This window comes from Diorhabda carinulata, chromosome X, assembly GCF_026250575.1.
Source record: "Diorhabda carinulata isolate Delta chromosome X, icDioCari1.1, whole genome shotgun sequence".
In the NCBI taxonomy this organism is placed as follows: domain Eukaryota; kingdom Metazoa; phylum Arthropoda; class Insecta; order Coleoptera; family Chrysomelidae; genus Diorhabda; species Diorhabda carinulata.
Window position 1 is genome coordinate 26,198,243 of NC_079472.1, and position 12,932 is coordinate 26,211,174.

Below are 12,932 nucleotides of genomic sequence, written 5' to 3' on the forward strand. Positions count from 1 at the left end.
TATGAAAACGACATCAATATTACCTAAACGATCAATCCAAACAATGCAATGATCTATGTACAAAGCTAATCTCTTACTCGTGCAAAACTAACTAGTGAGCATAAAACTTGAATGATTTGTTGTTATGTTAATTTTTGTACCATACTTTTCAATAAACGGTTTTCAAAATGAGTGATTGATTGAAGAAGGACAACATCACTAATAGGTACAATCTTAACCGCAAACGTAAAGCTTCTGAATTTCATTGGTTTATACGTTTGCTTGTGTAAGAGATACGAAGGAAATTTGTTATGTATAACAGTAAATTTCACAACATAACAAACTAAAAACAACAAAGGCACACCTTTGGGCATAGAGAAACTAGTTCTCTTAAATTCTTCTATTTCAAATTGCCTCGTATATTAGTTTATTTTATTTATATATACCTTGAAGGTACACAAATTTAACCTGTCAATATTTACCTTGCACTGCCTCTCTTGAGACAGAGCTAGCGGTTTCTGAATTTTAATAGTTCTACTCAATGATTTATGATACTCTTTAGAGATTCAAGAGAATGTATATAAGGTAAACGCAATAAAATATGTTTGAAAATACCGCAAATTGGTTACATGCATTCAAGTATGTGTTTTCACACGCCATACCGTGAAAAATAAGTATTTTCTCATCGTGATAATAATAAAAATCTAGTAAATACCAAGCGGTAATTTATTCAAGTAGTAAGGCGAAAAGTACCCAATTTTAAAATATTTTTAAATTATTAGAGACATATTTCAACTATTTAAAATTTGCTGTAATCAATAATCCCCAATATGAGTCGTGAAATGTTACATAAACACAAACTTCCTTCATCTTTGCATTACAAGAAATCGGCATTGATAGAAACACAAAATTAATCATCTGGTAACGAAAGTATAGTTCACAAGAAGTTGGAATACTTGAAAGTTTTCTAGCACGAACCGACAAAACACAGCGGCTTCTAGTTACTCATATAAAAAGTGGATTTCTATAGGAAAGTAGCATGATCTTTGTATCTAGCAGCTATCATGAGAACATGAACGTAGCTTCTAACTGTGATTTTAGTCTGATTCATAACATGTCGAATATGAATCTATTATTGTAATAACTAATGTATTCTACCATAGTCGCCGGAGCGGATGGTTCAAATGGAACGAAGATTTTAAACCCTAAAACGCAACAATGACTATGTGATGAGGGGATTAGATACGATGAAACTGCAACTAAACAATAATTGATGAAAAGTAGCAATCTACATCGTGCGAATTACGTTATTAATGAAATATCTCTGTATTTTTATTTGTATATATATACTTGCGTGCATAGAAATCGACCCACTGTAATCTTTTGACTTTAACTATATATTTTTTTGAATTATTTATCAGATCAGAAAAAAGACATATGTTTTAATGTGAGTATAAAATTATGGAAACTTCCTATGTATAATATAATGAAATTCATGCATAGAGCAATTAAAGCTTCATTATTATTAACATAAATAGGGGTATGACCTCTTCTTGCCCTAATAACATCTCTTATACGATTAGACATAAATCTAATCAAGTTAGCTATTGTTTCTTGTGGCATGTTGAGCCATTCTTCTTCTACTGCTCTTCTAAGCTCTGGGATCTAGTTTGGGGTAGGAAGTGGGAGTATTCTTGCACGATTCTATCGGTGTGCGGACTTTTGCATTGTCTACATCAAGGTAAATTCGTCTCCAATGTAGTCGACGTAACGTACCACATGAATTGCTAAAATCTCCACGATATATCTTCTCCTGTAAACACGGTCCTCACTACGAATGAACACCCCAGATCATACAAGAACTACCTCCATAAGCACTCCGCTCTTCAAAGCAGCAAATCGCAAATCGCTCTCTTGTTCTTCCGTACACATTCCCTCTTTGGTAGCCACCATATTCTGATCTCATCTGAGAGGTGTGCTTATCGATGAACTGGTTTAAGTTTTGGACCAATCGCAGGTTTCAGAGGTCAGGTTATTTTCATGCAGTCTTCGTCTTACTGTCCTCTAACGACATTAAGGTGACGATTTCTTAATGTTGTTGACACAATAAAGCGGTCATAACGAGCGATTGTAAATCGCCTTCTGCCTTTTCCAGTTCGCCTATGAAAGGATCCAGTCTCCTCATAACGCTGGTACACACTTCGAACCGCTGCGTGGGTCATATCCAATTATCAAGCTAGTTCGCTGAGTCCATTTTCGATTAAAGCAATAACTTGGGCAGCTTTTTGTGGTGTAATACGAGTATGTATTAACATTAACATTATTTAGATTATGAAAAACGAATAATATTCAAATTTCTAATGCAAACGCAATAATCTTAATATTCAGACTACAAATCTTTTGGTAGTAGTAACTACCAGGTACACTGTTGCTACGCTATGATTTTGTGATTGTTGAAAATTATTCTGTTTATATCATTATTGTCTTCGTTCATACTGTTGGCAAATAACGGGAAACATTAATTGCTAATTAACGTACATTTGTTATTAGTTAGTCATTCGCTTGGAATAGAAAGTATCTAAAGAGAAAATTCCACAACCAAAAAGATGAGCATTCAACAATTACTTATGTGAATTAACAAAAGGGTTCATTGTATCTATGGAAAAGCTGAATTTCGTTTATAAATTATTTATTTTGTACAGAATCTGCATTAAAATTATTGTATCAAACAAAATTTCTCATTTATTCTAACTTACACGCTCAATCAGTGGTTATAGTACTTAGTTAATAGTTTTATATATGAGCCCACTCATGCCACCGACTCAATAATAATAACTTTTAATTTGATTTCTCATTTTCTACAACTCTAAAACATATCCAATTATCCTCATTAATAGTAATTGGAAAATATTTTTCCTTTAGGTAGAAACTATAACCAGAACTTGTTCAAAAGTCCAAAGAGACTCTAATTTTTTGGAATATCGCATATTGTATGCATTTTCGAGTTCTAAATTAATTCACTGTAACCCTAAATTTATCGAAATTATTTAAGAAAATTAGACCATGACCCAGGACTAGTCATTTCCAAAAAAAATTCCGTCAACATGTATAACAAATGATGGAATTAGTTGGATTCAGTTTCTCTTTGCATGGATAAATAAACTGAAAGCAGATACTCTAAAAACTGTATTGAAGCAACCTATTGAGGTAATAGTTATAATATTCAGCTTCAAAAACAAATTCAAAATAGCTTTACCTGATAGAAAAGACCAGAAGGGAGATACACCCATATTAGATGAATCCAACTGGTATTCAGATGGCACAAAGATGTCGGAAAGCGTAGAAACAAGACTAGAAACGCAAAAACAAGAGATAGCTGTCCCTATAAAGTCTAATTGAGAATACCACAATTTTCAATACGGAAATAACGTCTATTGACTATTGTTTGAAAGAAATTAAAAGAAATATTGTTCAATTACTAACTCCAATAAGAGCCAAACAGTGTTGAAAATATTCGAGGTTGAATCAAGCTAATATGGTATTTTTTGTTTGCTCAAAATACGCATAATACGCCCATGAAGATCGTAAGTACCATGAAAAGGCAGAGGAAATGATCAATGTCATTCGTTGGAGCCGAAACCTCCGAATTACATACTCAATAAAAAATAAATGGAGTACCATATGATGAAAGAATTCAACAGGTCAAAAGCAATCCAAGCAATTAATATTAGATTAATCGCCATAATTCACGACAGAACTGTGTGAAATCTGAAAAACGGTCAAAACTCTTGTTAACAAGATATTTTATCTAAATTGACAAATGAAATTGAAAGAATTGACAAAAAATTTCAAGTATAAGCTGAAAAATTCTATCTAGATATATAAAAGCACGATAGATCAAAAAGGTCACATTGGAATATGCCACAAGCTACCCCAAAAAGATCTATCTATACGTGATTCTTATGAAAATAAGCAATTCCATGTCTTGAGAACTTAGCTATATAACAGAACATCGGAGGCAAAATTATTGAATAAATAAATTTCCTTTTAGAATATTATAATCAATCAATAACATTTACTCATTGAAAAAGTATTCTGGTCTCATTTCTAAATTCTAATTTAAAGCATATGGTGTATCAGTTCTGAATTCACGGTTCTAGTTGGTCCGCAAAAGTTTTAGAACATGATGAATAATTTTTTGGATAACGCTGGGCATACATACGTCTAAGAAATAGTACTTTTCGCTAATCCATAAGCCTAGTCTAGACATGGCTACTAATTTAGTAGAATACCGCGTAATTCAGTGCCTGCGGATAGTAAAAAATAGTAATGTAGTTTAGTATAGTAGTTTAGTCAAGTACAAAGATCCAATTTTCACGGTCGATTAGAATTCCCCACCACGTGCAGCTAACTACAAAATAGCCACTAAATCATGTTCGGGCGTGGACGTGTTTACTGGATAAGACATTTAAGTTTTATATATGAAGTTTTTGAAATACGGAATATATAAACGCTACAAATATTTTTTATAGCCTCGTTTAATTCCATATCTGTCGATTTTGATACCTCTATTTGACACTTGCACTAAACTAGTCTAAAAGAAAGTGTCGCAAATATAAAAAAAAATAGTAATGATACTGAATCGAAATCAGAAATTTCTAAACATTGAGACAGAAAGTAAATTTCTTTTCATTCAAGTCAAATTTCGTTAAATAAAAACAACTTTGCGTATTGAATTCAAATAGCAAATCACTCATAGCAATTTTTCACTTTGCAAATACCCCGTATATTTATAATTAACATTTAACCAAAATGGAATTAGTTGTGAACATAATTACTACTTTTATTGAGTCGCTTTTATGACCTTTCTCATGCAAAAGCCGATAGAGGTCACAGCGGTTATTCGTGGTGGATCATATCATGCAAGAAATTAATAGTAAGATCGTAACAAGACGTGAAAACTGTTATTTTAGTTCCTAATACCTGGACTATAACGGCGATCAAAGTACTACGCCTGACCTGTAATGACCCCATGGTACTACTCCCATGTCCGCCCTAAGGCAAATTGTTTGAAGTTTGCGAGACCTGCTGAACATATGTCAAACACAATTGAGATTTTTAGTTACAGCTTGTATATCTTCGAGCTATAAGGGCTCGTTGAGGCACGAAAAAAAGTTAAATTGGAATTTTTTATAAACTAATAAATTGTTGTTTATGGTACATCAAGATACTTGCAATTAATTCATTGTGATTGATATATTGAACATAAAATTATACAGTGCGTCGCGTTTCGAAATTCAGATCAAAATTTTCACACATTTATACATGGTGACATTTTCGAATGTTTCCCATTGCTAATCAACGAGTTGTGATATATGGGATTATTATAGATATTTTGATTCGCGATTTCGAAATAATGTAGGTATGGAGAATATTATCTCATATACAGACTCAATTTTTTATTATTTTGATTTGCACACTAAATTATTTCAATATGATCTTCTTAACACTCGCATAACAAATTTAACGAGAGATATTTTTAAATACTTGGAAAGTTGAATTTCAAAACGTACCTTATTTATTAAGAAAGGTTTTGGAACATCATAAAAATTTTCTGGATATTTCAACAATTTTCTATTTTCCAATCAATTCTAAAATATTCAAATATAAAAGAATAATGATGAAACTATATATTTTTTGCGTTTGGATTTTGAATATAATAGCTAGATTGTCAGTTTTGAAAATAAGAAGATGTTTGGGATTGTAGAGAGAAGTTTCTCCAGTAAACTCGGATGAACATTTTATTTCCTTCTAAGACTGTATATGGAAATAAAAATTGTGAGGATCTCAAAAAATGAACAAAGGATTACTAGTTAACATAACCTATCAATAAACTTAGGCACAAATAATTCACATTTTAGCATTAAACTTTTCAGAATGTTATAAAAACAACTCCTTGGTGACAAATGTTTGTTATCTTTTTTCCATGGAAACATTGATTTGGTAAAATGGAGCTGGTAACAATCAGAAAGTTGGCAGCTGTATTTATGCCTTCATGGAGATAAGACCAACATTTTGATTCTTCCACAAGAAATCATTAACTTTCTTCAAAGAAAGGTGGACGTTTGGAAACATTATTCAATTCCTACATAATATGTTATAAGGGTTTCAGATGTTTTTGAGAAGAAATTAATGAATACAAGAAAATTGACAAGGGATGTTTTGAAATTGAATTGAAATTGAACCAGACCTATGTGCCAAAGTACCAGCAAATAACAACGATACAGCAACTGTGCGAAGTGATGGCGACAATCAGAACAAATTTGTAGTGCAAGTGACAAAGTTAGGAACAGACCAGACCGTAGTCAATATTGAAATCTATTAACTATACGTTCAGCCATGGAAAATAGTGGTGTCAAAAGTCGTACTCACCAAATTAAAATCGATCGCCTAAGGCTAGGGCACATAAAGTCCAATCTAACGAAAAATCCACCAATATGTGGAACTTATGATGAAAACCTGAATGTGAAACATGTATCGTTGAACTGACAAAAGTATGAAAACGAAAGTCTACTTAACATTTTTCCAATCAATTTCTCATTCCTACTCAACTTATATTGCAAAAATAATGTTACGAACTCGTCTACGATATAGACGGTGAAACCGATCCTGTTCTGTTATAATGGAAGTGTAAAATTTAGCGCATACGCGATGAATGCGACGGCGCCTTCATTACATATTTTTATCACAGTGATTAGATGTTCATGTTATTTTTTTTAAACTAGTTTATAACAAGGTCTTATTTAATTATTTGTTTATTCATTTTCTACACTTTCAGAGAAATATAAACTAGTTTGTTCAATTTCTTATTTCTTAGACCTTGTGATATGTTTATGTTTCTAAATATTCTTGATTTTGAGTCTCTTCTGTTTCAAAATTAGTTTTTTTTTGATAATTTTTGAAAAATACATTAAATTGACGTTTCGACTTTTCCTTAAGTCTTTATCAAAATATGATATTGCCACGAGCATAATCTCCAAACAAAAAAATTATTTCAATTTTTCTCCTTAGAGTCATACTCATAGTCTTAGTTATCTTATCAAACTATTAATTCCCATTGTCTCTAAAACATTTTAATTGGATCCTGTATTTCGAAATTTAATGGATTAAATGCTTAAATGTACCCAAAAAATACAGAGTTGTCGTCACTTGAATACGGCACACCGTAGGTATTCATTTTCTCTTGAACATGATTTCATTTAAAACTTTTTTATTGGTTTCAAATTACAGTTATGTAAGCTGATAATATCGAGACGTGTGCTTAATTATTCCCATCTCTTTGTTATTCATATAAGTGTAATTGAATACGTTCCGGCAGTACAATTTTTAATTTTTCTAATTGTGTTTGAGAAACGTTTTTCATTGGCGATTGTATCAAGATCTTGGGTGTTTATTTTCTGTAGCTATTAATTTCTAGTTTGTGACATTTCCTTTGTTAAAATCGCCACTCTTTCTCCTCCTCTTCCGCATACTGAGTGATTCGCAGAAAAAACCTGGATATTTGACAGTATTCATCAGATTTTTGGGAAACTACCAAAACACATTAATATTTTCGGGATATATTTTCACAATAGACACATACGTCGTTTGTCAACCCTCTTCCTTTCACTTCCTCAACCCCTTATTTTTAAATAGGTACACATTATCAGAAAGGCATTTAGATAGAGTAGTTAACAATTTTTTGGGTATTTACATTGTTTTTTCTAGAAAATATTTGAATTGCTCTTAAAAATGAAAAGAAACGCTTATGGTCTGCTAATATGTCATTTTTAAAAATAAACTAGAACAAATGTTGCAAGTAAAATTTGATAATTAACCAAATTGGAAGTTATGATTAAAACATTTTCATTTACTATTGAATTAAATATTCAAGATGGTTTGTGGATCGAAATTAAGTGTTTCAACATTTTATTATGTCACCTCATAGCTAACGATTTATTTTGATATACATACGAGTATATGCGTTTTATCTTTTTTATCGTATTATTTTACCTTACACTCTGGTTAACGGCGTCATATGGCATTAGGGGATGGGCCTGACAATATTCGCTAATAATTTATACTGATAAACACTGATCAGTCGATAAGTTTTAAGATCATTAGCAGCCTCATCCTTCGCTGAGAAGCTCATATTAAAAAGAAAAGGAAACAACTTCGAAGTAAATATATAAAAATGTATTGGCTGATAGGACGAAATTCCACTCTGTCTGTACACAAGATATGATTTATAAACATACCCTCAAGCTCATCTGGTGGTTTGTGGCTGTGCTATTCAAACTAGACTACAACTCATTCAGACGTTTCAAAGATTTCAGAACGAGGTACTAAGGAACATCGTGGATGCACCTTGGTACATTGTAAACAGTAAATTCCACAAGAATCTGGATAAAAACAATGTTAACCAAATTGTAGTGAAATTTGCTTCGAATCATCTTCATCACCACACCAATGTTGAAATTTTGAGGTAATCCAGCTCCTTGACAATGAAGGAACAGAGAGAAGACTCAAGAGGGTTAATCCTTATTCAGCCGTACGTTAATTAGTGTACAAATATCAAGAAATCTAAGAATACTGTTGAGAAGACCTTAGCTAGTTACACAGTTGTGATTTAAGTTAGATGTAAATTGCTGATTGATGTTAACATCAGATTGTTTTGTAACACAATGCTGCGAAAGGGTAAATGTTATAAATACATTATCATTTTCGATTTTATTTGTGAGAACGGGATCAATAGTGTCCTCTAATAATTTTTTGTGTCAAAATAATCAATAGGAAATAGGAAAATATTTAGTTAGTTTTTTATTTGATGGTATTGACAATAAGTTAATCTTTTTATCAAATATTCAACCCTTGAATCAGCAATATATTGTTTTAGCCATTCCGATATATGAAACATTTCGTTAGATAGGAATTTTATTAATTATTATTTCATCCTTTTCTTTACTTTCCTTCTTTGTTTTGTTTTTTTGTTTGAGATCTCGCAACTCAATTCTGCTGTTTATTTTGAGGTACTTAAATTTTTTTGACTTTCTTAATATGGATTCATTCATTATTCATAATATTCTATTTGGATTAAAAAAACTGAAAAGTATATATTTGTGAAAATTTACTGCTTATTTTAATTAATTATTGAGGCTTAAGTGAGATTTTGTTTTGAGTATGAAAAGGATTTGGGTAAAATATCTAAATTAGTGAAAATTAATGATAATTTGTTCGCTTTTTAATCAGTAATATATTTTCTAACAATGAATAAAACGAATTCAATTTATTTAACTGAAGTGTTGAAGAAAAATAATGATTAAAACTTATTCTCACATGGTGTTAGTTTGAAAACTAATTCAATTTCCAACTATCGCACTATATAAACTCCGCTCAAAATTTATCAGCAAACAACACTGTTTGACTCATAATTATTTACTATTCGTTCTACTAGAAATTTCCTAGTCAAGAAAAATGATCGAGAAAATTAACTACTTCTCCAAAGTTTGAATGTCAACCCTTATAATTTCACTCTAGAACATGAAACCCTATTTCGTAAGTAATATTGGAGATTTATTAACAAAGTTGCTTGTCGATACACAAATTAATATATATGAGCAAATCGGTTTTGTGCAAACACTGTTAATTTCCTGTTTCTCATGAAAACCCTATTAAACGGGAAATAATTAACAAACTGTTTGAAAAGACGTACTGTATCGTAGTTGAATTTTCGTGCAGATCTTACAAAATGAAAGGTGGGTAAGATAAAAGAAACAATAACTTTTAAGGAACAAGTTGATATACGATTTAAAGAAAAAATATAACTCAACTCTATCTTAATATGCTTAAGCATAACGGATGGATGCCTTGCCTGAAATAGCTTACTTTGAAGGTTATGAAATGGATTTGCATGAGTAATGCATATTTAGTATTTCATTGACCTATCCTTGCTACTTTTTTGACACTTAAGATAAAGGTGAATGCACGATAATGATGTACGAGCAAAGAGGATAGAAATAAATGTTTATGATATCATGTTGCCAGAATATTCTAAAATGATTCATTTCGTGTATTTTTTTAATTTATTGTGTTTTTTCTCTACATTCAATTGTTTCACGAAATCATCAATTGACTTCTAAAATTTTAAAAAAGGATGGAAACATTCACTATACAATTGAATTCGAGTATACATACATTATTAAAAATAGTCGACGAATACAATCCCATGATTATCCTAAAAAAAAACTGTTGCCATCACGTTTCCGGCCGATGAAAGCGCCTTAACTTTTTTCGGAGCAGGTTCGCCGGCTGCAATCCACTGTTTTTTCATTTCAGAATTGTATATGTGGACCCAGGTTCCATCTGCAGTTGTAAATCCTGTTATTAAGGCCTGGACAAGGTTCTTTGAATGCGCTTTTGATCCGAGGGAGCAAACGCGGTACCCAACGCGCGGAAAACACACCCATGTTTATTTCTTTAGTTAGTATATAGCAAATTCGTTCTTTCGATATATCAATATTGCTGAACTTTTTCGATGCTACCGCTAATTCCTTAAAATTTTACTGTCGTAAAAGATGGTGCAGTCTACTTACACAGTGTTTATTCCTCTTTTATTTGCGTACGAGTATTACCTTTCAAAAACAAATATTTATTGTCAACTCGATACTTTTTTTTTCATTCAATGTTCAATAAAAACAATCATACAAAAGCCTAATGTCAGTTTTTGTTTGTTTCAGGTTCATATCCCTCTGCATAGCTCTACTGGCTATTCTGTTTTTCACTCTCTCGGACAGTAAACCATCACTTTCAACAAAAAATCATGAGCTTCTTACAAAACTAGGATTGCAGAGAATCAGAGGTCCAAACAGCCATCATAGGAAGAGACTAGCCGTAGAATCAAGACACCACAGCCGATCCGATGATTCTCATATGTACATTGTGAAACTACCTCCACATCCACACTATTACGTTCACAATGCGCCAAATTCTTTAGATGATATCAACAGTAAAAGCAGAAATTTACCTGTAGGGTTCAAGAACAATGGTAAACCTTCGAAAATTTATCATTGGAATCTACCTTTGATGAAAAAAGTAGCGGCATCACACAAAGCTAAATCAGACGATTACTTGAATGATTACAGACAACCGGAAAGTTGGAATGAAGTTTTGGATAAACCGATTAAAGAAAAAAAACCTCACAAACCTTACTATTATGTTCCTGCTAAACCTAAGAAGTCAGGTTTCACTAAATATTTTTCTGGAAATGGAAAACCACATTCTTTCTACGTAATAGGGAAGAGTAAGAAGGCGCATTACCATCGGTTATTACCGTAAATAAGTGTGAATAAGAACTTTGTGCAATATATAATAATGTATCTATATTATAGACTGACCCTTTAAGCTTAAATCTAATTTTATATATAATATATTGTAATAAACCGACTGTTTTTACAATAAAATTCTTAACTAATGTTATTTTTGGATATTTTTACCTTCCCACTAAATGAAGGATAAAATAATTAGCCTTAGACGATAAAAGTGCAAAGATATACAATGAAGACATTTTTTTCTTTAACCCAAAAATATTTTGCTACATGGTAAAATATTTCCAGTTCCCTATTTGTAAATCACACTTTAATACCCTTAGATCTTTTCCTACATTTACCACCGTTTGGAGATAAAATCTTTTAAATTCTTTTTACAACCACACTGCTCGTTTATCGGTGGTACGCCATTGACCAAGCGGAGAAGTGAAACCAATTCAGAATTTGAGGATATCGCGGTATCTCTTCTTTACTAGCATCCCTAACTAGATATCTCGATATGGCATGTTTCTTAGAAGAATGTTTCTGCTTTATCAAAAGATCAATTATTTTTCGAGACACGAAGTATCCAAATTTTTCACTCAAATGTAACGCGGTGTCTTACAAGGTATAATCATACAATAGATTAATTATTTCATTGAAAAAAATGTAAACAGTTAACATGAAATTTTAGTAGGTTTCTATTGGGTTAGATTTCATTAGCTTTCTAATAATTAAGAGTGGTTTCGATGTATTTCCTTTGGCACATTTCTACATTATAGGCCAGAGTCAGATATCACTTGATGCTAAGCCTGGTAAGTGAAACATACGTGGGGAGAAAAAATATTTTTATTGGCTATCAATTCACAAATAAGAAGCTATTGTACATACGATACACTTACACCGTCACGTTGTATTGTTTTCATTCATTTCTCATCATTTGAATTAAGTGTATTCTCTCGACATGAAGTATTTAATACTTGTTTCTTTGGTATGTCGATTAGTTAAGATCTCATAATAGAAGGTAATCTTTTAAAAGAAAATAATAACAGTTAGATCAACTATAAAATAATACTGAATACTGGCTAAGCCGCTAAGCATAAAAAATATGCCAAACACACAAAAACCCGGTGAATATGTACATACTGAGTATTGTAGTAATGAGGAAGAGGGTCAATAGATCATGTTTCAAGTCTCTCTTTTCGAACAAAAGACAAATGTCTCTGATAAAATTTTGCATTCACTCGTCTCATTTAGAAACCATCAGCTATACCGATTTACAAAAGGTCTGTCTATTTATTGTACATTTTCATATATTTTTGAAAATCCCGCACTTTCCTTGTCTCAAACCAACTTATTTCCTTATCACCCATACCCCTTGTAAACAACTTAAGAGTTATCACACATTATACTTTAGGCACATTTCAACATTCCTGAGTTCCTTTGGCCCTTTTCTCAACTTGCAGCAAAATTGAAAACAATGTGTTGTAGCAACAAGCCAGAACGGTTTCAAACTTGTAATTGCCTATCTGCATTCTCAATTCTTCATAAGTAGCTCCAATAGCTGTTACATTCTACAATATCAATAAAGTCAAAGCTACTGACTATGAA

The 12,932-nt window shown here is 31.8% G+C and overlaps 1 protein-coding gene across 1 annotated transcript in view; it reads left to right on the forward strand.

The window, feature by feature from the left end:
- Nucleotides 1-11,493, forward strand: part of LOC130901932 (uncharacterized) — a 92,280-nt gene extending 80,787 nt beyond the window's left edge. The window contains exon 2 of the mRNA XM_057813634.1: nt 10,755-11,493. Coding sequence (XP_057669617.1) covers nt 10,755-11,352 — 598 coding nt within the window. The 3' untranslated portion in view covers nt 11,353-11,493. The remainder of the gene's footprint in view (nt 1-10,754) is intronic.
- Nucleotides 11,494-12,932: the final 1,439 nt, after the last annotated feature.